Source organism: Schistocerca nitens, chromosome 2, assembly GCF_023898315.1.
Source record: "Schistocerca nitens isolate TAMUIC-IGC-003100 chromosome 2, iqSchNite1.1, whole genome shotgun sequence".
Lineage (NCBI taxonomy): Eukaryota > Metazoa > Arthropoda > Insecta > Orthoptera > Acrididae > Schistocerca > Schistocerca nitens.
In genome coordinates, this window is record NC_064615.1 from 766,981,331 (window position 1) to 767,006,539 (window position 25,209).

At 39.6% G+C, this 25,209-nt stretch overlaps 1 protein-coding gene across 1 annotated transcript in view; it reads left to right on the forward strand.

The window, feature by feature from the left end:
• Window positions 1-25,209, forward strand: part of LOC126237003 (regulating synaptic membrane exocytosis protein 2) — a 1,236,422-nt gene that overhangs the window by 975,680 nt on the left and 235,533 nt on the right. Inside the window, exon 22 of the mRNA XM_049946727.1 lies at window positions 4,663-4,877. Coding sequence (XP_049802684.1) covers window positions 4,663-4,877 — 215 coding nt within the window. The remainder of the gene's footprint in view (window positions 1-4,662; window positions 4,878-25,209) is intronic.

Here is a 25,209-nt window from a genome sequence, read left to right on the forward strand (position 1 = left end):
GCAGGTGGTGGGTGACTGGAGAGATAAGGTACAGGAGATCTGTTTCTGCACAAGATTGTGAGGGTAATAACAGGCTGTGAACGCCTAAGTGAGTCACTTGGTATATTTCAAGCGGGACTGCTCCCATCATTACAGATGTGATGGCCATGGGTGGCTAGGCTGAATGGTAGGGACCTCTTGGTATGGTGTGGGTAAGAGTTGTGAAAGTGGAGGTATTGCTGTTGGTTGATGGGTTTGATATGCAAGGAAATACTGATCTTTGAAGTGGAGGTCAACATTAAAAAAGGAGGTTTGTTCAGATTCAGTGATGACAGCATCAGGATCTGGATTAAGGGTGTGGACACCATATCCACATTCTCCAGAACCTCAAAACATCTATCCCATTCACTTCACGTGGCCCTCCTCAACCCAACAAGCCACCTACTTCAATGCTGACCTCCACCTTAAAGATGGCAACATCAGTACTTCTGTCCATATTAAACCTCCATATCATGAGCAATACCTCGACAACTGCCACCCATTCCATGCCAAGAAGTGCCTTGCATACAGCAAAGCCACCCCTGGCTGCCACATCTGTAATTATGAGCAGTCCATCTTGAAATATACCAAGGGTCTGACTGAAGCTTTCAAAAACCATAATTACCCTCCCAGCATGGTACTGAACCAGATCCCCCATGCCTTATCTCTCCAGTCACCCACCACTTCCCGAAGTCGCACTGTCCAGCCACAGAGGAGCATTCCCCTCATGACTCAGTACCACCCAGGACTGGAGCAATTGAATCACATTCTCTGTCATGGTTTCAACTACCTCTTGTCATGCCCTGAAATGAGATATGTTGTATGCACTATCATCCCTGCCCCACACTCAGTGATATTCAGCTTCCCAATGAACCTACACAATATCCTCGTCCATCCCTATATGATCCCTTCTCCCATCCCCTTGCGTCATGGCTCATATCCCTGTAATGGACCTATATGCAAGACCTGTCCCATACATCCTCCCACCATGACTTGCTCCAGTCCAGTCACAAACATCACCTGTCCCATCAAAGACAGGGCTACCTGTTAAACCAGTCTTGTGATCTACAAGCTAAGCTGCAACCATTGTGCATCACTCTACATGGGCATGACAACCAACAAGCTCTCTGTTGACATTAGTGGCCACCAACTAATTGTGGCAAAGAAACACTTGGACCACCCTGTTACTGAGCACGCTGCCCAAAGCAGCATTCTTCATTTTAATGAATGCTTCACAATCTGTGCCATCTGCAACCTTCCTACCAATACCAGCTTTTCTGAACTGCCCTGATGGGAACCGCCCCTGCAGTATACCCTAGTTCCTGTAACCGTCCTGGCCTCAACCTTCGTTAGCCCTTGTCCATCACACACCTATTCCCTTCCCTGTTCCCACTCCACAGCCTTCTTTCCCGCAATGCACCCACAGTCTTTTTACTCCCCCCCTCCGCCACCCCCTTCTCTGCTGTCTAACCTCCTGACTGCACCTAGCTGTGCTACCCTCTGTCCACCCCACCTGCGTATGCACACACAAACAGCACTTTACCATTCCTCATCCACACCCGTCTCTCCCTCCCCCTCCCCCTCCCTACCTCAGCTACCCCCAACACCCTGATTACTTCTCCCATCATGTGCAGTTGCTCACAGTCTGGCCCCAGCAGCCAGGTACAGTGGTTATGTGCATGTTAGCAGTGCTTGCATGAATGTATATGTTGTCTATTTTGGAAGAAGGCCTTCTGGCTGAAAGCTTACATATTTAGTTGTGCCTGTCTGTGTCTCAACATTTCCGGTATATGGTTAGTAGCAAGAGTCTATTCATAATATTGTCACGTACAACAGACTTTCTTATGTCACAAGAAACTCTGTAGTGTTTACTTGTACTCATAATGGATTCCAGGGTGATTAATTTTGTCCCAAGTCTTGTTTGAAATGCCACTTGTTTTAGCTGTGCATGTCATACTGGAAATAATGGAATCTATTAGGAAGAATACCCATCATTTGCAATGGATCATTTTCTGTTCTTTTTTTCTATCATTTTCAGTAAATTTCCTTTATGATAGGTCCATTAATATACTACAGCTGCACTATACAGGCCATTGAAATTATTTTAGTTAATCATTTTTGTTAATGCGATATGTGCATAAATTTAAGAATAAGATCAAGTAACAACAGAGTATAGGTATTGCAACAAACATTCGTACTATTATGTGATGATCTTACAGCTTCAGGAGAAACAATGTTGCTGATGAATAAAACTTTTCATCTAGACATGTAACATATAAGTTAAAGCAACATAAGCAGTTTGGCATTTCACATTTTCAGTCCAGGTAAAACAGCAACACACATCATGTTCAGATTTTCAGGAACCCAACATTTAAAAATTACAGTTGTTTAAGAATTGTAATATTTATTACCATCATTTGTGGCAGTTCAGACAATTCTGAATGTATTGACACACCCTGTACTATCAATCACATATAACAATAAATGCTACATTCTTATTAAACTATTTTACGTACTATTGTACACCTCTTATATATTGCATGGAATGATGTAATTTATGGGAGATGACCCAGCAAAAACACTGTATAAAATAAACAGAGGCCTTATCATGCCTCACATACTAAAATTGGCACCAATGGAATGCTGACATTGCTGTCATATACAAGGGGGCTAGGGAATGTGTAACCTGCTGGTGTTAAAATTAACTGTTTTATAATTTTTATTTTTTATGTTAACCCAGAATTCCTTTGCCTATTATTCTCTTTGAATGTGAAGTGAACCAAAAGTCAGTAATAATAAATGGAACCATATTCATGTGGCTTATTGCCAAAGCACTTGAGTCATTGAGTCATTCTCAAAGTATATTATTAACAGGTGCAAACAACTTCCTCTCTCTCAAAAATACCTTTACTTTTTTAAAATTTCTGTCAAGTAAATTGTTGCTGTGTACATAATAATACAAGGAATGGCAATAACTCTCAAGCTTGAATATTGTGCATTCACTTACCTGTTTTGCTCCAAAAGTGAGTGATAATTTGTACTTTTTGGAATAAATAACAGCTCTATATTCTTAACATACAGTAATAGTTACTGAGTGTTAGTATTTTATATATGTGTGGAGTTGCTTGTTAAATACGTAATGGTAAAATAGAATGGGAACATATGCCTTTGCTGTTATCGAAAATTATGCAGTGCATCATACAGCTGTAAATAGTATTGTGGCTTAAAATCTTTAATGTAATATTGTTTGTGAATGTTAATATATTTATCTAAATTTGATTTCAATTCTGGAAACTGTGTCACATAATGACACATTTAATCATTTGAAAACTCCAGCTAAACTGTAATATTGTACAGCTTCCCATGCAAAACTGTATTAAAATTTGATTCTGCAAAACTGTACTAGTATTATTACTGCTCATAGTTCTACAATATTTATTTATCCTCTTTCTTTGTGTATATCTCAGAAATGAACCACAAGCAACAAAATGAAGAGCTGTTATTTCCTGCTATTAAAGTTTATGGGATTTGCCATTCTTTATTACATAATTTTATGTTATAGTCATAAAATAGATTAAAATAAAGTGTAGTTTCTATGCAGTTTTCATATGTAGTGTTATTTTGTTTTAGTGAGATTGTCTTCTCAGATTTAACAATTTTGTTTAGTAGATATCACTTTTTTCATCAGTAAATTTTTCAATGGACTACTGCTTTCGAAAACATCAGAGATGTCTTGCAGTAAGTGGTAAATTATCGTACCTAAAATGGTTAATTATCACTGAACAACCATTTAATAACAGATATTCTGCTGTGATGGGTAGTGTATTTTAAACCCTATTATTAATCAATAGTAGGTTGAGAACAGGTTTCTATACACTACACAGAAGTAATATTGATTAGTAGACTGGTGCATAAATAGTTGTGGTCATTACTGCTAACCTTCCAAGCTTTTATTCTTCACTGGAGAGCATGCTCATATGCTCCATGTATATACTGTGTTACTGGGAACCAAACAAACTACAACATCAGAAGAGAGAGTGTAATGTGCACTTTGTATACGCAATATAAAATAGATCAAATTTACGAAGCTGGTCAACAGCTATTTTTATGTGTCCTTCCGTTGATCAATACTTCTTCTGTAAAGTAAATACAGAGCTGTCATCATACCATTGCTTGTCTTCTGTTTACCAGTATCATCATCATAATAAATTCATCAATATATATTACCTTGTCCACCAACTTAAAAGTCCCTTATTCAACAAACAGATTTGGTCATCTGCATCATAAACATTTGTAATGTTTTTCTTATATTTTTGCTACAGCATATCAGGTGACATTGTCACATTTGTTGTGATTCATTACAACTGCTCTTATGAACACTTTTATCCTGAGGGCTATAGAGTGAAACTTGTTGATGTAGAAATAAGTCAAGGAGATTACTACAAGGAATTGTATGAGTCCCTAACAGTTAATCTCAACCAAAACATAAAAACGATCATTATAATGACCTGCATCTTTTTAAATTTTTCATTAGAACACGTTTCATCTAAAGATTATGAGTGCAACACATCTGACAGGCATAGGAGTCATTTTTCTTTTATAAATCAGATTATATGTTACAACAGTTACTGCAACCACTGACAGGTGGTCACCCTCCTTCAGGCTGGCGCAAGATGGTGGTCAGCTGTCGGATTTCATTGATGGCCTTGGTCCAGGTCAGCTTGTTGGCCGGCAAGTGCTAGGAGCACCAGCACTGGGGGACATACAGCTCAGCATGTGCTATCAGAAAGGCTACCTGGAGGTAGAAGTTATACGAGCCCGTGGATTGCAGGCTAGGCCTGGCTCAAAGGTGTTGCCAGGTATGTATTCATGTAGTTCTTCTATATTATGTACAATGTGTTGGGTATTATATTTTGTATAATGTTCTTTAATTGTAATGTCAACAACTTAACCAAAGTAAAGAATCAATGTTGTAATTCCGTTCACCAGTTCAAGAACTTTGTCATTCAGAGAAAATCACAGTGTGCATTATACCATTCATTAAATACAATACAATTGCTGCTGAACCCACAAGATTTTCTCTACTATTTTTACTAGACAAGTCAGTTTCTTCATCTTTTACTTTTTATAAATTTATTTTTCCGAAGGTGCTTCTACTCTTCATTCTACAGGTACATATTAGATTCATATTACAAACTATTTACTAGATGTTACATTGTGTACAGTCTTCAATCAAAGAGAAATGTCAAACTATTGACCAGCATAAAAATGTTTTCTTTTGAAACTGCCATTTGAAAAATCTCCATGCATGTCATACATGTACTAAATGTGGTAGAGCTGTTACTGAAACCACTATGAACACTGTGTTTACTTTTCTAATCCAAACCATTATGGTATTTCAGTTACCTCCACAATTTTTAATTAAAATAATTTTTATTTACAGACACAAACATATTTCTGTTTTTGATTACTGGTTCTGACCATCCCAGATACCCATTTCCAGATTAATGTGCAACGCAGAACGACCATATGTTGTCTTCCTGTACAGTTCATAAGTCTGGGGATGAGAAATGATGTGGCTAGAAGCAGCATTCTGGAAACATAAATATTATTGTGTTTATAAATAAAAACTATTTTTATATATGTAATAGTCACTGTTATCTGCAAATCAGACAAAGTTCTTCTCTGTATTTTACTTGTCTTTCTTTTGAAAGATTGTTTCTATTATGTGTTCCAGAGTACTCATACTATCAATTTTCCCACATGCTTTAATATAATTTTTTGTTCATGTATTATTCTCCCATTTGACTACAATTTTGTCTATTTAATGTATCTTTTCTCAAGCATCATAAAATAAACTTATCTGCAGTTGAGGCACACAGACAAAGATTTGAGTCACCATTAATACTTCTTTGTGTATATTCTGCAAATATGTATGAGAAAGCAGAATGATTTAACTGACATGTAGACATCAGTGCAACTAATATAAAGTTTTCTCTGTTGAAAAGGTTTCATATACGAAATGTGCATCAGCATCAGTTATCACTGTATTAATGCTGATGAGTACAACAGAGATTCAGGGGAATGTACCTGTAAATAATCACTTTATTGGACCGGGTTGATACTGTGTGACATTAAATCATTGTTGAAGTTGTGTGTTTTTTTAAATCATGTGGACAACCGTGTGATACATTTTAACATTGCTTCCTGTCACAAACACTAATGCTCCTCATAATACTCTACAGCAGTGGTTTTCAAAGTGTGCACCAGTGTACACTGGTGCACCCTAGAACATTTATGGGTGCACCCTGTAATGTTTTAGGAAAAAATGTGGCCAAATATAAAAGGACATACAGCTACTCAATTTTATCCATTTCACAACAGGTATAATATGGAATGACTAAAAATGGCTCTGAGCACTATGGGATTCAACTGCTGTGGTCATAAGTCCCCTAGAACTTAGAACTACTTAAACCTAACTAACCTAAGGACAGCACACAACACCCAGCCATCACGAGGCAGAGAAAATCCCTGACCCCGCCGGGAATCGAACCCGGGAACCCGGGCGTGGGAAGCGAGAACGCTACCTATGGAATGACTACTTAAGTTTTGTTGAATAGGTCAGTTTGATTAAGGGAAAAGGGTGGCTTATTCTCCTTTACTGTTGACAGTATTTGGAACATTTTATGCCGACTGTCTTCACTCTTCCATTGCTGCTACTCTTAGCTATCTAACAGTAGCGGCTGTTTGGAACTGGGCAAAGGTATTACAAAATAAGGAGTGATGATAAAGACATTGCTGGCCCCTAGAGGTCATCCCTTACACTACCAAGAAATGTAAGGAATTCTAGAGAAAGTGTAATTCACAGTTAGGTAGAAAATATTTATTCACATGGTAGAATGCTGTAGTTTGGAGAAACAGAATGGTCAGATAATTGTCACATTGCTACAATAATAACAATATGCAGTTGTGGGAGTGATTAATTCATTTAATAATGAATGTAACTGTATTTATAAATGTAACATTTTATCCATGGTCAAGTTTAGTGTGGCCAACACACTACTTATTTGATATGTTGTAAAAAACTTGCAGTCCAAGACTGCAACCATGGACTGCAAGTTGCATGCTTCATGGCCACTCATAATTAATAAATGGCTCAAAGGCCATTTTCTTCTACTCCTTGCACTAGGACTGCATGACAACAGCCTTACCTTAATTTCACAATTTTTGGTGGAAATAATGTGCTTTTAGTGAACTCTTTTTACTTTTGTGTGTAAAATATAACTATCTTAGTCACTGGTCGGTACCTGGTGCACAAGCATTCATAGATGACTAACACTGGTCATGAAATTTTCCTAACCATCTCCCCTCTTACCACGCTTCGTTCTGTAGGTGCCGTGCAAATTATTTTCACACGCCCCGTTCTGTGCATTCTTTCCATAACCGAGTCTCTTTATGCCTTTTGGGTTTCTAAAAAGAAGAATATGTGTCGATATCTAAAAAGGCTTTGAACATTTTACTTCAAGTTTTGATGTCATGTTTATGCAAATTAGGATTTTCCGCCCTCACCACAATTAAATGTGAAAGGAGAGGAACTCTTCAGTTTATCGACAAGGAAATGAGAGTTTGTCTTTCAAATATATCTCCAAACATTGAAGAAATTGTGAGGGCACATCAGGGCTCATGTTTCTCATAAATTCTAGAAAGAGTAGACATAAGGTACATTTGATTTGTATTGCTTATTACTTTTCTTTATAATTTGAACTAATCGTTAGTTTTATTGCATTATTTCATTTCAATATATTTCACCTAATAGTTTCTCTTGCCTTTCGTCTTGAAAGGGTAGGAGGCAACATGGCACTCAGCCATCACATTTGGGTTACAATCGTGCTTCATGAATCTTTCACCTTTTTTTATACAAAAATTATTTGTTCGTATTGTGATTTTTCATTAATATAAGTTGTATTTTCTGCAGTTTGGACGCGAAATTCAAAATAAAATGACTTAATTGTTATTTTATCACAGTATTTATTTCCTGTATTGACTGTTGTAAAATATTCCTCAGAAATGTGTATATAGTGTGCCCACAATTATTTGCAGCCTTTTACATTTGCCCGAAGCTCAAAAAGTTTGAGACCCACTACTCTACAGTAAGCTTATGTGTTACCAGTGAAGATGTGCTGTCCTGAAACCAGGTCTGCTCATTACCAGAGTAATACTTAATGAAAAAACTATTTTTTAACAATGGAAACTAGCTGGTTCAAGCTGCCGGAGCTGGTAGTCATGTGTGCATGAGGTGTGCTTTTTTTGTGTGAATGAATGGTGTGTGTTTGACTTTTTTCTGATAAAGACAGTGGCTGAAAGCTTATGTGTAAGTGTCTTTTAACTGTGCCTGTCTGCAACATAGTGTTATCTTTATGGTTCAATCTTTTCCTACAATTAAAAAAAAAACATCGTATCCAAAGCAAATATAGCCAAAAACTGATACAGTTTCTGATCTAACAGGTACACAGTAAGAAATAAAGTGAAAGAGAAAAGAAAGAAGTAATGACTGAGTAATATTGTCTTTAACATTTCATCAGTTGCTTGTGTGAGATGTAACGTGGAGTGGTCTGACTGCAATTTTAAATTTGCTCTTATCAAATGAGGTGTTTTGAGTTGTAAATGAATGATAATGTAACCTAGGCAAGAGGGTTCAATCATATACTGACTGCAAAAGAAAGTGCTTGAGATGTATATGGGCATATAGGTGGACATAAACACAAAGTATCAGCATTTAGGGATAGGAGGAGCAATTGTGGCAGTTTCATCACCACATGCAAAAATAAATGAAACATGCAAATTAATACTTCAAATTAACAAGCAGTTCATGCGTATACAATTTATATTATAGATTAGTGTGGCGTCTTCTGTCATCATCTAGCACCATGACATGGGCGAGTGTTTGAAAGTAAAGTGCCACCAAACTTTCCCGCTGGATGCCAGAGTTGCTATACACAAGTGACATTTGTTCTGTGATTTACTCTTTGATTGTTGATTTCTGTTCCATGTTCTACTCTTTGGTGAAAGTGTGAATCCAAGTGTGTTAGATATGGAGTAATTTACTGTACTGAACTTTTCTCACACCTTCGCATGAGTTATTTATTGCAGTGTATTATTGTCTGTTCCGACCGCAGGGTTTTGTTAATAAATTATTACATCAAGCTGAGACATGCCTACTTTCCTTATTCAGCCTACAAGCACATGCAGATGTTAAACCGCCAATCATGGTAATTCAAACCAACACTGACAATTAGTATTAACAGCATTAACTTCTTTATTTTAATTTCCTATAAGCTTACACTTTAAGCTTAGGTGTTCACCCTGATCACCAAAACAACAAAAGTTGTGTGAAATATATTGTCTGATACACTTGTTTCCATGAGAAACATGAAGAAAGTTCAGATGGCTGAGTTGACTGTGTCATTGTTACTTGATGTAAGTTTTATGTTGTTGCGAGATGATGAAAGACCTCTTCAAGGATTACATTTGAAGTGTCATAATTATGATAACCAAATCTGACAGAGACAGAACTACACTAGAAAGAAAAAATGCTCTTGGTAAAATGGTTGAAATACTGTACCAACATCAAAGTAAACAACCAATGCATAGCAAATCTCATAACAGAAACTGAACACATCCTTACACGTGAAGAACAACAAAATAATTGTGAAATAAACATATGACTGACAAGAGAATTAGTAAGAAAAGAAAGAAAAGGCATAATAAAACAAACACAGCAAGCACACAATAAGAACAACCAAACAGAAGCAGTGACCATGAAAAGTTTGAAACAAAAGTTAATAAACAACAACATACTAATAACAAGAGTAGAAAAGGGAAATGTAACAGTACTCATGGACAAAGAGCTATACATCACAAAACCAAGGAATACATAAATACCAACACCATACAAAACCTGAAGTCAGATTCCACTACACAATTCCAGGCAAACCTGAAACGAACATTTAAAAACATTGAACACATGCTCATGAACAAACATAAATACTACATAACACAAAAAAAACACAAGTACCAACGCTCCATAGTCAACCAAAGATACATAAACATGGTATGCCAGGTGAGAGCCGGTATTAACTTCAATAAAGCCCTAACATACCACATAGCCAAACATCTCCAAAAGTTAATTACAAAACACTATAAAATAGAAAACAACAGAACCATGATAAACACAGAAAACTTAATAGAACACATCCAGAACATACAGGCACTACACACAGCATCAATGATTTCATTCAACATAGAAAATACAGGGTGTTTCAAAAAATGACCGGTATATTTGAAACGGCAATAAAAACTAAACGAGCAGCGATAGAAATACACCGTTTGTTGCAATATGCTTGGGACAACAGTACATTTTCAGGCGGACAAACTTTCGAAATTACAGTAGTTACAATTTTCAACAACAGATGGCACTGCAAGTGATGTGAAAGATATAGAAGACAACGCAGTCTGTGGGTGCGCCATTCTGTACGTCGTCTTTCTGCTGTAAGCGTGTGCTGTTCACAACGTGCAAGTGTGCTGTAGACAACATGGTTTATTACTTAGAACAGAGGATTTTTCTGGTGTTGGAATTCCACCGCCTAGAACACAGTGTTGTTGCAACAAGACGAAGTTTTCAATGGAGGTTTAATGTAACCAAAGGACCGAAAAGCGATACAATAAAGGATCTGTTTGAAAAGTTTCAACGGACTGGGAACGTGACGGATGAACGTGCTGGAAAGGTAGGGCGACCGCGTATGGCGACCACAGAGGGCAACGCGCAGCTAGTGCAGCAGATGATCCAACAGTGGCCTCGGGTTTCCGTTCGCCGTGTTGCAGCTGCGGTCCAGATGACGCCAACGTCCACGTATCGTCTCATGCGCCAGAGTTTACACCTCTATCCATACAAAATTCAAACGCGGCAACCCCTCAGCGCCGCTACCATTGCTGCACGAGAGACATTCGCTAACGATATAGTGCACAGGATTGATGACGGCGATATGCATGTGGGCAGCATTTGGTTTACTGACGAAGCTTATTTTTACCTGGACGGCTTCGGCAATAAACAGAACTGGCGCATATGGGGAACCGAAAAGCCCCATGTTGCAGTCCCATCGTCCCTGCATCCTCAAAAAGTACTGGTCTGGGCTGCCATTTCTTCCAAAGGAATCATTGGCCCATTTTTCAGACCCGAAACGATTACTGCATCATGCTATCTGTACATTCTACGTGAATTTGTGGTGGTACAAACTGCCTTAGACGACACTGCGAACACCTCGTGGTTTATGCAAGATGGTGCCCGGCCACATCGCACGGCCCACGTCTTTAATTTCCTGAATGAATATTTCGATGATCGTGTGATTGCTTTGGGCTATCCAAAACATACAGGAAGCGGCGTGGATTGGCCTCCCTATTTGCCAGACATGAACCCCTGTGACTTCTTTCTGTGGGGACACTTGAAAGACCAGGTGTACCGCCAGAATCCAGAAACAATTGAACAGCTGAAGCAGTACATCTCATCTGCATGTGAAGCCATTCCGCCAGACACGTTGTCAAAGGTTTCGGGTAATTTCATTCAGAGACTACGCCATATTATTGCTACGCATGGTGGATATGTGGAAAATATCGTACTATAGAGTTTCCCAGACCGCAGCGCCATCTGTTGTTGAAAATTGTAACTACTGTAATTTCGAAAGTTTGTCTGCCTGAAAATGTACTGTTGTCCCAAGCATATTGCAACAAACGGTGTATTTCTATCGCTGCTCGTTTAGTTTTTATTGCCGTTTCAAATATACCGGTCATTTTTGAAACACCCTGTATGTGTAACACCATCCCTATCACAGAAACAATAGCAATCATAGAACAAAATCTCACCTCCTACAGCAACCACACCACAGAAGCAATAAAAGAAATAACAAATATGCTCTGACTGACAACCGAACAAAACTACTTTCAGTTCAAAAATGAATATTGTCTACAAAGTGATGGAGTGCCCATGGGATCCCAAATATCAGGAATATTAGCAAACATTTTCATGTCATCTATAAAATGAGATATTTGGAAAGATAACCACTAATGAAAGTTTCAAAATCATGCATTGGTACAAATATGTGGATGACATTATTTGTCTTGTAGATGAGCCAATTGAAAAAATTGATGAACTTCACTCAGTAATCAACAAATCACATCAGAACATAAAATTCCCACTTGAAAAAGAAGAACAAAATCAAATAAATTTTCTTGACTTAACAATAAAAAAGAAACTGGCAAACATACATTTAACACTTTATAAAACCAACAGTCACAGATACAATTACACATTCCACATCTAATTATCTGCACAACCAGAAGCTTGCAGCATTAAGACATTTGTTATATAATTAAACAGTCTCCCACACAACAAGAGAAACTATGGGAAAGAAAAGAGTACAACCACACAAATAGCGAGGAACAATGGCAGGCGCGGCTCGTGGTTTCTATACTGGGGAAGGCTGCGGCATTTATTGATCGGAGCCAACATAGGCTTCAGGTTATGCTACAGATTAGTCTGACATAAACAACTAAGAATTCGGGGGGAGGGTAGATCACTCTCTACCTATAATTTTACGTACTGTATCTTCTATAATCAGGTATTAAATATCATTAGAAGCTAACTTCAAGTTAAAATCTTTGGTTAGTGTTTTAATACGTCATAATTACATTTTCTGACACTTTGCAGCAAATCATATGAAAAGACGCGTTTCGGAGAGATCTTTAATGCGATGAATGTTAACTTTGTGGCTGCTTAATATTTTTGGTGTTTTCAGTTCTAAACTTAAAGCGTTTATTGTGGTTTACCTCCAAACCTCGAAGTTTACGAGTTCGCATGACGATACTGTGATGTTTTGGTGACGTTACAGGTCTTGTGCCGTGATTGGGTGACATGAGCAATCCGTGCAACTGCCATATTAATTCACATGTTTGAGAAGCGAACAGTTCATATTTATTGTTTATTATGAAAATATGCATTTATGTGAAATAGCGCACTAAAGATCTCTCCAAAATACGTCATTTTTAGTACGGTTTGTTGTGCTAAAGTACACAAAATGTGACACTGTAGCGCAACACACTGTACCGGTACCAAAAGTGATTCGTTTCGGAAAATGTCATCACTGGCTAAACATGACACTACCCTTTTTTACTCACTTCTTTTAATAGGCTGAGTAGGACTTAATATAAAGAAATTACCTCTCATCAATTATGAATGCACTTTTGCTTACCTCAATTCATTTGTTTATAGACGAAGTCAGCTCGTCTCCCCTTCTGCGCAGCAAAATGGTCTATGACCATTTCATTGAAATTTGGCCAATTCAGTAATTCTTTTTCTAGGGAACACATTGCAAGCGCACAAGTCTGTCCTCATTCATAGTGTTGCGCATGAATGTTTTCACTCGCTTTAACATAGAAAAGCAGCGTTCTGCCTCTCCGGTCGTCATAGGGAAGGTTACTAATATTTGCAGAAGTTTTACACTTTCAGGAAAAGCTTTAGCCAGATTTTTATCGTAAAGAAAGTTCAACAAGGCCGGCCGGTGTGGCCGTGCGGTTCTAAGCGCTTCAGTCTGGAACCACGTGACCGCTCGGTCGCAGGTTCGAATCCTGCCTCGGGCATGGATGTGTGTGATGTCCTTAGGTTAGTTATGATTAAGTAGTTCTAAGTTCTAGGGGACTGATGACCACAGATGTTAAGTCCCAGAGTGCTCAGAGCCAAGTTCAACAAGGTCAAAGCACCTGACGCCCTCATAAAATCTTTTCGGCTGTACAACACGTTCAGCTCTTGACGTAGATCTGAAGATTGTAAATTGAACAAATTAACAGCTCTTTTTCTGGAAAAATAGTTTTCTGTTTTGCAAACAACGATGGATCAAACAGCTGTGTAATCGATAAGTGATCATTGAAACTGAATCGTTCTCTGATCTGAGTTGTGATGAGGTCATAAACGTTTCGTGCACATACTATTCTTGATTCTGTGAAACGTCCCCATTTTGCAGTTGGTTCTACCTGTTCCCAGTGACCGTCAGTTTCAAGTGAGGCCCTAATTTGCTGGACAGAATCTGCAAAGTGCGATACATATTCAACAGTTTTCACTGCATCAATATTCCTCTGCTGCAGTTGGTTAAAGAGAATGTCACAATGAGGCATGACTGTATTAAAAAAAATTTAACCAGAAGAGGAAATCTTAGTCTTGCAGGAAACCCTTCAGTCCCATGGCCTTGTTTACTGTCTTGTAACCACTGGCATCATCATCAATAATTCTCTCTAGGCACTTAACAATTTCCTTTTGGTATTTGTACACAGTGGTTACGCTCCGTGATTTAAAATTCCATCTGATGGACTGAGGAGAGGTGGGAATACGCTTCTTCACTACTTCGTCAAGAATGGCTGTATGGCTAGATGACTGGGAAAAAAAGGTGGAAATTCCTTCCAAGTTGCTAAAGAAGACCCGCACTTGTTTATTGCCCGTCACACAACGTTCAACAATTACGTTTAACTGATGGGCGTAACAGTGAATAAAGTGAGCATTCCTGTACATTTCTCTAATTCTAGTTTGAACTCCACTTTTATGGCCTTTCATAACAGGAGCACCATCGTAACACTGAGCTATCAGTTTTTCAGGTGTTTCATGTACATTCATTTTCTCTAGCTTGCAGAGAAAGGGCGTACAAAGGAAATAAATCTTTCATTTATTTGTCCCAGTACCTCATAGCGAATTATTAGGACCAATTGTGACAAATTTGCACAGTCAGTAGTTTCATCAACTTCTATTACGAGAAAGTTGCCTTTGACAGTTCACTCCTGATGCGATTGAGGCATACCTCATAAATTGATTCCTGGAGTTCATTTTGAATTGTCTTCGACAGGCCTAAGAAAACACGGTTTTCTGATTTCTCAATGTGCTGCTTCAAGGCGCAGTCCAGTTCTGCCATAAGACTGACTAATCCTCGAAAAATTCCTGAATTTTTGGAATCTTCTATTTCGTCGTGGCCCCTTAAGGCAAGCTCGAATTAGCCGCAAAATTTAATACAGTCTATCAGTTTACCCAGATACTGATTTTTTGATACATTTTCATTATATATCTTTATATTACGGCGGTAAGCACTGTCTAATTGGCACATAATGTCCACTTTCCCAAGCATTGAAAACTCAATGAAACCATTTAAATGTTTTTCGCTGGAATTATGTTTTTTCACCTTTGCGTGAAAATTCTTTAAGTCAGTGATACCAGTTTCAGTACAGGCACTATCAGTAGTATTTGTAAGAAGACAGGTGAAACAGAAAAATGCATTTTTCACTGCACAGCCACACAACCACTCAGGTGCATCATACATTGCTCTATTAAAACTGCGTTTGTATCCTTGCCTAGATTTGCACTGTTTCTGTTCTTGGTTGATGGTTAGATCAGGTCTGGGTGCATCAAGTTCTTTCACTTTCATCCTATGGCCATGTTCCAAGTTTTTACCTATTAAATTGCGCTTGTTTCACACTCACGGTATGTCGCAGATATTCACAAGCAAGTAAAACTCACTAAAATCTTGCAAAATACACTCTGAAAAAGAAACTTGCTAATATCACACGGTATCAACAAAAGCAGTCAGCATCAGCAAGCAAGGAATGTAAAGTAACGGGACAAATTTCGCGCGCATTGTCCTCTAATCACTTGTGAAACTCTCGCTAGATGGCAGTACTGTAATGTTACTGTAGTCCAGTGCACTCTGGCGGGATATTTGCAAACTTATTGTAAATGTGGATAAAATAGCCAATGGCAGAAACAAAACAACTATGTAAAACATTATCAAAACAATAATACTAAACGTCCATTAATGACGCATCGAAGCTTAGTAGAGATGTGCAGAGACAGAGATTGGATAGCGAAGTTTCAGCCACTCTACATTCCTTTATTACATAGATAGTGGAACGTGAAAAACGTGTGGTGGTTGGTATGACACCCTTAGGCTGCAAGCTCTGAGCCTTCGTGTCGCCCATAAAGAGCAGTACTATGTAGAAGCCACGCCCCCAAACCGCTACTACATGCAGCTTATGGACGTTCCAAGGCGCAGCCTAAACACTACTAACCGTTCGGAAAACATCTATCGATACAAACAGTTCCAAAAACGTTGAGCGTCATTATTTTAATCGGAATGGGAAATATGAGAAATTCGTCCTGATAATTTAAATTATGTAATACATTGTTGCGAAATTTACTCTAAAATATATTTTGGGGCGGCTCCGCCTCAGAGCCTTTAATTACGAGCCGCGCCTGAACAATGGATATAATACACATGTAGTTCACAGGCTCAATCAAAAAATAAAAACACAAATACGAAAGCCGGCCGCGGTGGTCTAGCGGTTCTGGCGCTGCAGTCCGGAACCGCGGGACTGCTACGGTCGCAGGTTCGAATCCTGCCTCGGGCATGGGTGTGTGTGATGTCCTTAGGTTAATTAGGTTTAAGTAGTTCTAAGTTCTAGGGGACTGATGACCACAGCTGTTGAGTCCCATAGTGCTCAGAGCCACAAATACGAAACAAACACATCACTTCCAGAATATAAGAGAACTCACAAGCTGCAAACTTACAAACACACACAATGACAAGATTACACGGAAAAGAACCAGATGGTGAACTATGGCTTACACACATAAATTAACACACAGAGTTGCAAACATCCTAAAGAGACAGGGATTCCAAATAGCATATAAGACTGGGCAAACCCTCCAATCACACCTAAGCCAACCAACTATCAAGATGGATAAATTCCAGTGATCAGGAATATATAGACTTGAATGTCAAAGTTGTGAGGCAGTGTACATAGTCATGACATGCAGGAATGTAAAATGTGGTACAAAGAACATATCAGGTGTTGGAAGTATGAAACAAACTATTCTACATGTGCAGAACATTTAAAACACCATAACCACCATTTTACAAACATGGAACAAGAAATGAAAATAATGAGAATAAGCAACCCTGACAAACATCTTATACAAATCAAGAAAACTTCCACATTCAGAAAGCCTTTGCTGAAAGCAAACATGTGATAAATGAGCAAACACACATCAGTATAGGCTCCCCACTACACTTAATAAAAGAAATGAGACATGATAAGGTAAAAATTGTCCCTCTCTCTCTCTCTCTCTCTCTCTCACTCTCTCTCTCTCACACACACACACACACAAAGCTCACCAAAATAAATATTATATCACAACAAAACACATACATACACACAAATGCATACACAAACAGATCACAGACACTTTGAAAATTACACTCAAAAGTTGGCAATAGTATTTGATTTTTAGCAAAAACATCTGACAGTTGGCAGCACAAACCAAAACATTACAACAAAACAAGTGTTCAGTTCCTAGTGCTGTGAAATGTGGGAAAAAAGACCCACTTTAACTTACTCAATTTTGTGGAAAATGGTGCTAGCTTACTTTACGTATTTTCACTCATTATTGTCCTGTAGAAATATTCTCTTTAGTACTGCAACTACAATAAGTGAAGTAATTATTTAACAATGCGAACAAATAGCTGCAAAAGATTTATTTCTATCTGGCATGGCTGCTTCCACAGGTGGACCTGTCACTGATGGTGTAGGACAAGCCTCTGACAGGACTGGAATGAGAATTGCTGGGTGGGATGAGTGGACAGGTCTTTCACTTGGATCTTCCCAGGAATATGGATATGATCCCTATGCCAAGTGGTTGGGATTTAGAGTGACATAGGGATGGACTAGGATGATGTAGAGCTTGGATGGGTGATGTAATGCCACTTTAGGGTGGATAGGAAGTGTCTTGAACATGATGTCCCTCATATGAGGGCATGTTGATAGGTACCCAAAGCCCTTATGAGGAAGTGGTTCAGTTGCTCCAGTCTGGGGCGGTATTGGTGGTGAACAGGACACTCCTTTGTAGCTGGCTCTTGGGGGTGGTGGGAGGATTTGGGGTTGAGGGAAAATAACATGGGAGATCTGCTTGCAGAGTAGGTCAGGGGGTAGTGCCTGGCTGTGAAGGCCTTTCTGAGACCTTCAGCATATTGTGCTAGCGAATTCTTCTCACTGCAGATGCTTTTTGGCCAGGCTACATGGGAGAGTTTCTGTGGTGTGAAAGCGATGGCAGGTGTCAAAATAGATGTATTGTTGGTGCTTGGTGGGTGTAATGTGGGCAGGAGGGTGGATGGCGCCATCAGAGAGGAGGAAGTCAATATCCAGGTAGATGGCATGCTGTGTTGGATAGGACCAGGTGAAGCAGATGGGTGAGAAGGTGTTGAGGCTGCGAAGGAATGAAGATAGGTTGTCTTGGCCCTGAGTACAGATCATAAAGACATGATTAATGAAACTTAACCAGGTTTTGGATTTTGGGAGGCTAGGAAGGTTTACTCTAGATGCCCCAAAAACAGGTTGATATAAAAGGGTGCCTTGTGGGTGCCGATGGCTGTCCTGCAGAGTTGTTTGTATACCTTCCTTTCAAAGTAGAAGTAGTTGTGTATTAGCATAAAGTTAAAGTGAATGAGGTAGTATGTTTGGAGTCTGAAGGATATCAGAAAAGTTAGTGTTCAGTAGCAGCAAGACCATGAACATGAGGGGTGTTGGTTTATAGAGAAGTGGCTTCAAAAGTGATGGGTAAGGATCCAGGAGTGGAAGGGTGGGGGTGGTAGAGAGTTGGTGAAGGAATTGGTTGGTATTATTGATGTGGTTGGCTAGATTTTAGGCAATTGGTTGTAGGTGTTGGTCAATAAGGACCAAAATTCTTAAACTGGGGTACATTGGGGCACATGGATTGCTGAGTTTGTTGGTTTTGGGGAGCATGTAGAAGCTGGGTGTGTGGGATGTCATAGGGGTGCTGAAGGAAACATATTCAGTTAGCGGAGGAGTGTTCTGGGAAGGACTTCGTGGAGTGTTGGTAGGGAGTTTTGAGAGATGTAGCAAGTTGAAAAGGTCAGCTAGGCAGGGTCTGGGTGCTATAAGTGGTTGATGTGGAGGAACACTGTGGGTAGGATTGGGGTTGGATAGTGATGCCCCAAGGTGGCAGTAAGATGTCAGAAGGCTGGATAACTTATGGAGGTCATGTGTGGAATGCTCTTTCAACTGCTGGGGAGCAAGTGATTCATTTTCAGAAACGAGATGTATGTAGTAGGGGTTGTACAGTAGCAGCATCTTGTGTGTGGAGCAGAGGTGGTTCTGGGGCACCTGTGCCATGCAGAAGTGTCTTTGCAGTATGAGATTTTGAAAACCTAGGACTGGCAGAAGCTGAAGCATTGAAGGTTTTTGTGAGAGGAATGGTAGGCTCCAGATGAAAAAAAAATGTGGTTAAGCTGTTGGGGCAGTGGCTGCAGGAGGGGGGTTTGGGGGTGACCGGAGGGGAATGGGTGGCAGGATTCCATGGTTTAGGTAGTGTTTAAGGAATATGATGTGGACTCACATTTAGCCAGGGAAAAGGATATGTTTTTTAATTGGTTCAAAAAGAAGGAGCACGAATCCATTGTGGCAGGGATGGCATTGGGCAAACAGGAATGAAGTGGAAATGGGTAAATGAATGTGTTAGTTGGTTGTAAGTGGAGCTGGATAGTGGAAAATATGTGTAAAATATGCAAAGGCATGTAAAAACATGCACAAATGTGTAAAAATACACAACAGTATGTAAAAATACACTCAAACACGTAAAAATATGCAAAAACACATGAAGCTAGGTAAAAAATGCACAAATATGTAAAAAACTTGGGAGAGAATGAACAGATGAGGTATGGAAGTAGTATGTTGGGATAAGTGAATAGAAGGGGAAAGAATAAAATGTGAAAATACATGAGGATGGAGGAGGAAATGTGATCAATAGGAATAATTATAATTATTGGTGGGAAGAATCTGGGGCATGTGATGCTGCACCAACAGCCCCTGAGGTCACATAGCAGTGTATTGTGCATGGACAGGATTGTTGATGCTGTGTGGCTTGGAAGTTAAAGTGTGTGGGAAGATGATGAAAAAACTCAAGAAAAAGAGAAAAATGGATACTGAGAAGAATAATACATTAGAGAATAGTAACAAATGAAAACACCACAAGATTACAGGATGGAACAAAAACTATTAGGTAAAAATTAAACAATGGAAACTCCCAACTGGAATATCAACAATATTAGGAAAAGGATATATTGCTACTCACCATATATATGATACATTAAATTGCACACAGGCACAACAAAAAGACTGTTGCACATTTAGCTTCCAGCCAAAACCTTCTTCAGAAAAGAAAACACACACACACACACACACACACACTAGGAAGCAGATTTCACACACACAAATAACCGCCGTCCCTTCCAGCTCGAACAGGCATGAAATTGTCTCAAAGAACAAAAGTAGTAATCTGGAATGGGTCAGGGATAGCAAGGTATCAATTGTGCGTGTGTGTGGGGGGAGGGGGGCGGCGGGGGGGGGGGGGGGGAGTGGTGTCTGGCAGAGCATGGGGAACCTAAATGGAAACAAGATAAGACTGCCAGGTGTAGCATCAGGAGGCTGTAGCACAGGGGATTTGGGGAGTGCAGGGGGGGAGGGGGGGGAATGCGAAGATGGGTAGATGAGTTGGCAAAGGGTAGCCCAAAATGAGGTAAGTGGATGTGAGAATGGAGAAGGTGATAGGACTGAGGGGGCATAAACTGTTGGGTGGAGGGTGTGGGGATAGTAGGTCACCTATGTTGAGGCCAGGATAATTTCAGGAGCAGAAAATGAGTTGTAAGGATAACTATAATTTGCAAATTTGGAATATGATCCCTATGCCAAGGAGTTGAGATTAGGAGTTGCATAGGGATTGACTAGGATGTTATGGAGTTTGTTTGGGCAATGGAAGACCACTTTAAAGGCGTGGGAAGAATCTTGGGTAGCATATCGTTCGTTTCAGGGCATGATGATAGAACATCAAAGCTCTGACAAAGGATGTGGTTCACTTGTTCCAGTCTGGGGTGATATTATGTGATGGTCTGGATACTCCTTTGTAGCCGGTTTTTGGCAGTGTTTTGAGAATTCTGGCTGTGTGAAGAAAAGGGTGTAGGAGATATGTTTGCAAACTAGGTCAGGGGGATACTTCTTCCTGTGAAAGCCTTGGTGAGACCATCAGCATACTGAGCTAGAGAGTTCTTGTCACTGCAGATTAGCTATCCCCAGGTTGACAGACTGTATGGCAGCAATGTTTTGGTGTTGAAGGGACGGCAGCTGTTGAAATGCAGGTACTGTTGGTGGGTGGTGGATTTAGTGTGGAGAGACATTTGAACGTAGCCGTCAGAGGAGGAAGTTAACATCCAAGAAGATGGTACATTGGGTTGAGGAGGTCCAGGTGAACTGGACGGGAGAGAAGGTGTTGAGGTTGTGAAGGAATGAGGCTAAGGTGTCCCAGACTTGAGTCCTGATCATATTTATATCATGAACAAAACTGAACCAGACCAAGGATTTGGTGTTTTGGGAGGCTAAGAAGGTTTAGATGGCCCATAAACAGGTTGGCACAGGGAGGTGCCATGCAGGGCCCATGGCTGTGCCATGAATTTGTTTGTATACCTTCCCTTCAAAGGTGTAACAGTTATGTGTTAGAACAAAGTTAGTAAGTTGAATGTGTTTGGAGCCTGAAGGACATTGGACAATATAGTATTCACTAACAGCAAGACCATACTCATGAGGAATGGTTGTGTATAGGGAAGTGGAGTCAGCAGTGACAAGTAGTGCTCCAGGAGCTAAAGGAATTGGAATGGTGGAGAGATGATGAAGGAAGTGGTTGGTATCTTCAATATGGGAAGCTAGATTTTGGGCAGTTAGTTGGGAGTGTTGGTCAATGACGGAAAAAATTCTATCAGTTGGAGCACAACAACCAACTACAATGAGGCATCCAGAAATGGTGAGTTTGTGGATTTTAGGGAGCATGTAGAAAGTGGATGTGCAGGGTGTAATAGGGGTGTGGAGAGAAATGCATTCAGGGATGGATTCTCACTGAGGCCTTCACAGGCAGATACTATACCACTGTTGAGCGTACAACCTATAGGAGTAGTGTTCTGTTTCTTTTTAATGTGGCCATTTGTTTCCTACTATGTGATCCAGCATTTCTGCACACTTGCGTAAGACGCCATCTATGCAAGTGAAGTTCAGTTCATACGATAATTTTTATTTATTTAGATATCATACCAAGTACCTATAAGCAATTTCTGGAAGCTTTTTTTTTTTTTTTTGCAGCTCAAAAGGATTTCATTCTTTCTTTGGAATCTGCCTTCTATTCTCTGTCCACCCACTGTTCTGCTTCTGCTCATCGTGGAAGCCTTTATGGTTGTTGGTACTTTGAGCTGTGAGAAATATCAGTATATCATCCTCATTCAGTCCAATGATTTTGACGCAGTGGTTAGCACACTGGACTCGCATTCAGGACGACGACGGTTCAATCCCGTCTCCGGCCATCCTGATTTAGGTTTTCGTGATTTCCCTAAATCGCTTCAGGCAAATGCCGGTATGGTTCCTTTGAAAGGGCACGGCCGATTTCCTTCCCCATCCTTCCCTCACCCGAGCTTGCGCTCCGTCTCTAATGACGTTAAACACTAATCTCCCCCTCCAATGATTTTGAGGTCTTTCCTTACTTTGATGCAACATTTAATCAGATACTGTGTGTCTGTTGTTCATCACATTAAAAATCTGCTTCACTTGTTGAGTTGCATTCATCTTGAACAGATCTCCATAGAACTTTAGTCATTATTTCCTTATTGTCTCCCATCAGCCATTCATTATCCCACTATCTCTATTGTCTGCCCCACACTCTGTACTGTCCCTCTGTTGTCTTAGGAGCCATTATTTTCTGAACGATCTTGGGCTCATACTTCTCAGCTTCTGTAAGTCCAGCCTTCCCTTTCTTTCTGAGGCATTCAATGAGATTGATATCATAATGTGTTGGTTTCCAGGAAAAATGTGAGCTGCATAGTTAAAGACCTTGGAAAAGTTACCGAAAATGATAATATGATTGTTTCTCTTGTTTCATGTTGTTAGAACTCTGACAAGTTATCACCCCAGCATTTGTCCAAAGTAATTCAAGGAAATCATGCAACACCTAAATTATGAGAGCTAGATAGAGATTGCAGCCTCCATCCTCCAAATACATGGCATGTCTGTTTAATAAAAGTGCAGCCTCATTTAATTTATCACTGTAGTACAAGGGTGATTTTATTACACATTTTTGTGAAGATGTTATTTAATAACATAAAAAACTAGTGCTACAATGTGGTGCTTTTCTCAATACCTATTATTGTGTACATGATACGCATATTATTCCTTTATGAGTCATTCTCGTATCTGCATTATTGAACTGGCTGCTGAACCACACATTAAAGTTAGGCAGTAAAAAACCACTATTTTGTGTCATGCTGACTTTCATTATTGCCTTGTTTGACATCCTGCTGTGAAATTGACTGTGAGGCAGAGCTTGACTATTGAGGTAATCAAGTTATATGTACTGTAAACCACTGAATGATACTATGGAATACACTGTAGGACTTGCTTCCTACAGGCTTTTCTACTGTGCGATTTGTTTTCTGTGCACATATTATATGTGCAATCTAAAAATACTTTTGGCAACGTGGCTGATGGGAGTACTTTAATAATTAAAAGATATTCATTGGTGTTAACTGATGTTTGACAGCTGTTAATGTGAACTAGCAGACAACAGCATATAGCACAACTCCATCTAAAAGAGAAGAAGTGGTGTGTCAAATTAACAATTGTTGAAATACTGTGTGTAATTATTTTTAATCATATTACTTGTTAACATATTAGACCCATTAAATGTAGTGTTGTCTTTTGTCTAAAGTTGGTAGTGGCCAGAAAGGGGTTAATACATGTCACCAGAATTTGGTTTCAGTTGATGCATCAGTCATCTCATCAAGAGTCTTCTTATAGTACACATATGCACTGGTGGACCAAAACTTATGACCAATGCCCACTGCAATTTTGGATGCTGCCTGGTGGCATTGCAAGCATGTGATGCAGTAACAAAAGTATGGAAGCAGAGCAGGCACAGACAGGGGATCACACTAGTGAAGATATGAGCTGCAAATGGTGAAATCCATTTAAATAAGTGACTTTGACAAAGCCTGTGAACGAGTATCTCTAAAACGGCAAATGTTGAATGTTCACATGCTCCTGTCATGAGCATCTTTGGAAAGAGGTAGGATAGTGAAACTACCAGTGGGCACTATATGGTTGGATGTCCATCATCCTTCACAGAATGTGGTGTTTGGATGCTACTCTGCTCTGTAAAGTAGGGTAGATGTATATCTGTGGTGCCTCTGCTGAAAGAGCACAATGCTGGTGCACACACAAGTTGTTTGGAGCACACTGTTCATCATACATTGCTGAACATTCAGCTCCACAGCAAACCATCCCTACATGTTCTCATGTTTACCCAACAACATTGCCAGTTACAACTGCAGGGTGCAAGAGACTATCAGGATTCGGCCATTGATCATTGGAAACGTGTTGGCTCCTCAGGCGAATCACATTTTGGCTATACTAGGTAGATAGTCGTCGCCACTGAGAGGAGGATGGCAGCTTGAAACATTCAGCATGCCATGGATGCGAGCTTGTGGGAACAGTATTGTGCCATGGGAAACATTCTCCTGTGCTTGTATGGGACTAATGGTAGTAACTGAAGACACAGTGACAGCTGCAAACCACCTACATCCCTTCATGTTTGATGTCTTCCCCAAAGGCAATGTCATCATTCAGCAGTATAATTTTCCATTTCTTGGAGCCAGGACCATGCTACAGTGGTTTGAGGAGCATTGTAGTGAATGCACGTTGATGCTTCAGTGACCAAATTCACCTAATGTAAATCCTATGGAATCCATATGGATTGCTATTTGGCACTGTCACTGCATACACAAATCAGCAACCCATTATTTACACGAATTACATGACCTATTCATCTAATGCCACATACCTCCCAAAATCTTCCAACAAATTTTTGGTTGCATGATTCACAAAATCAGTTACGTATTTCAATCCAAAGAAGGATAAACAAACTATTAAGCAGATGGTCATAGTATTTGGCTTATCAGTGTACTATTGTTGTATTGTATTACTGCAATGACATACTGTGTAATA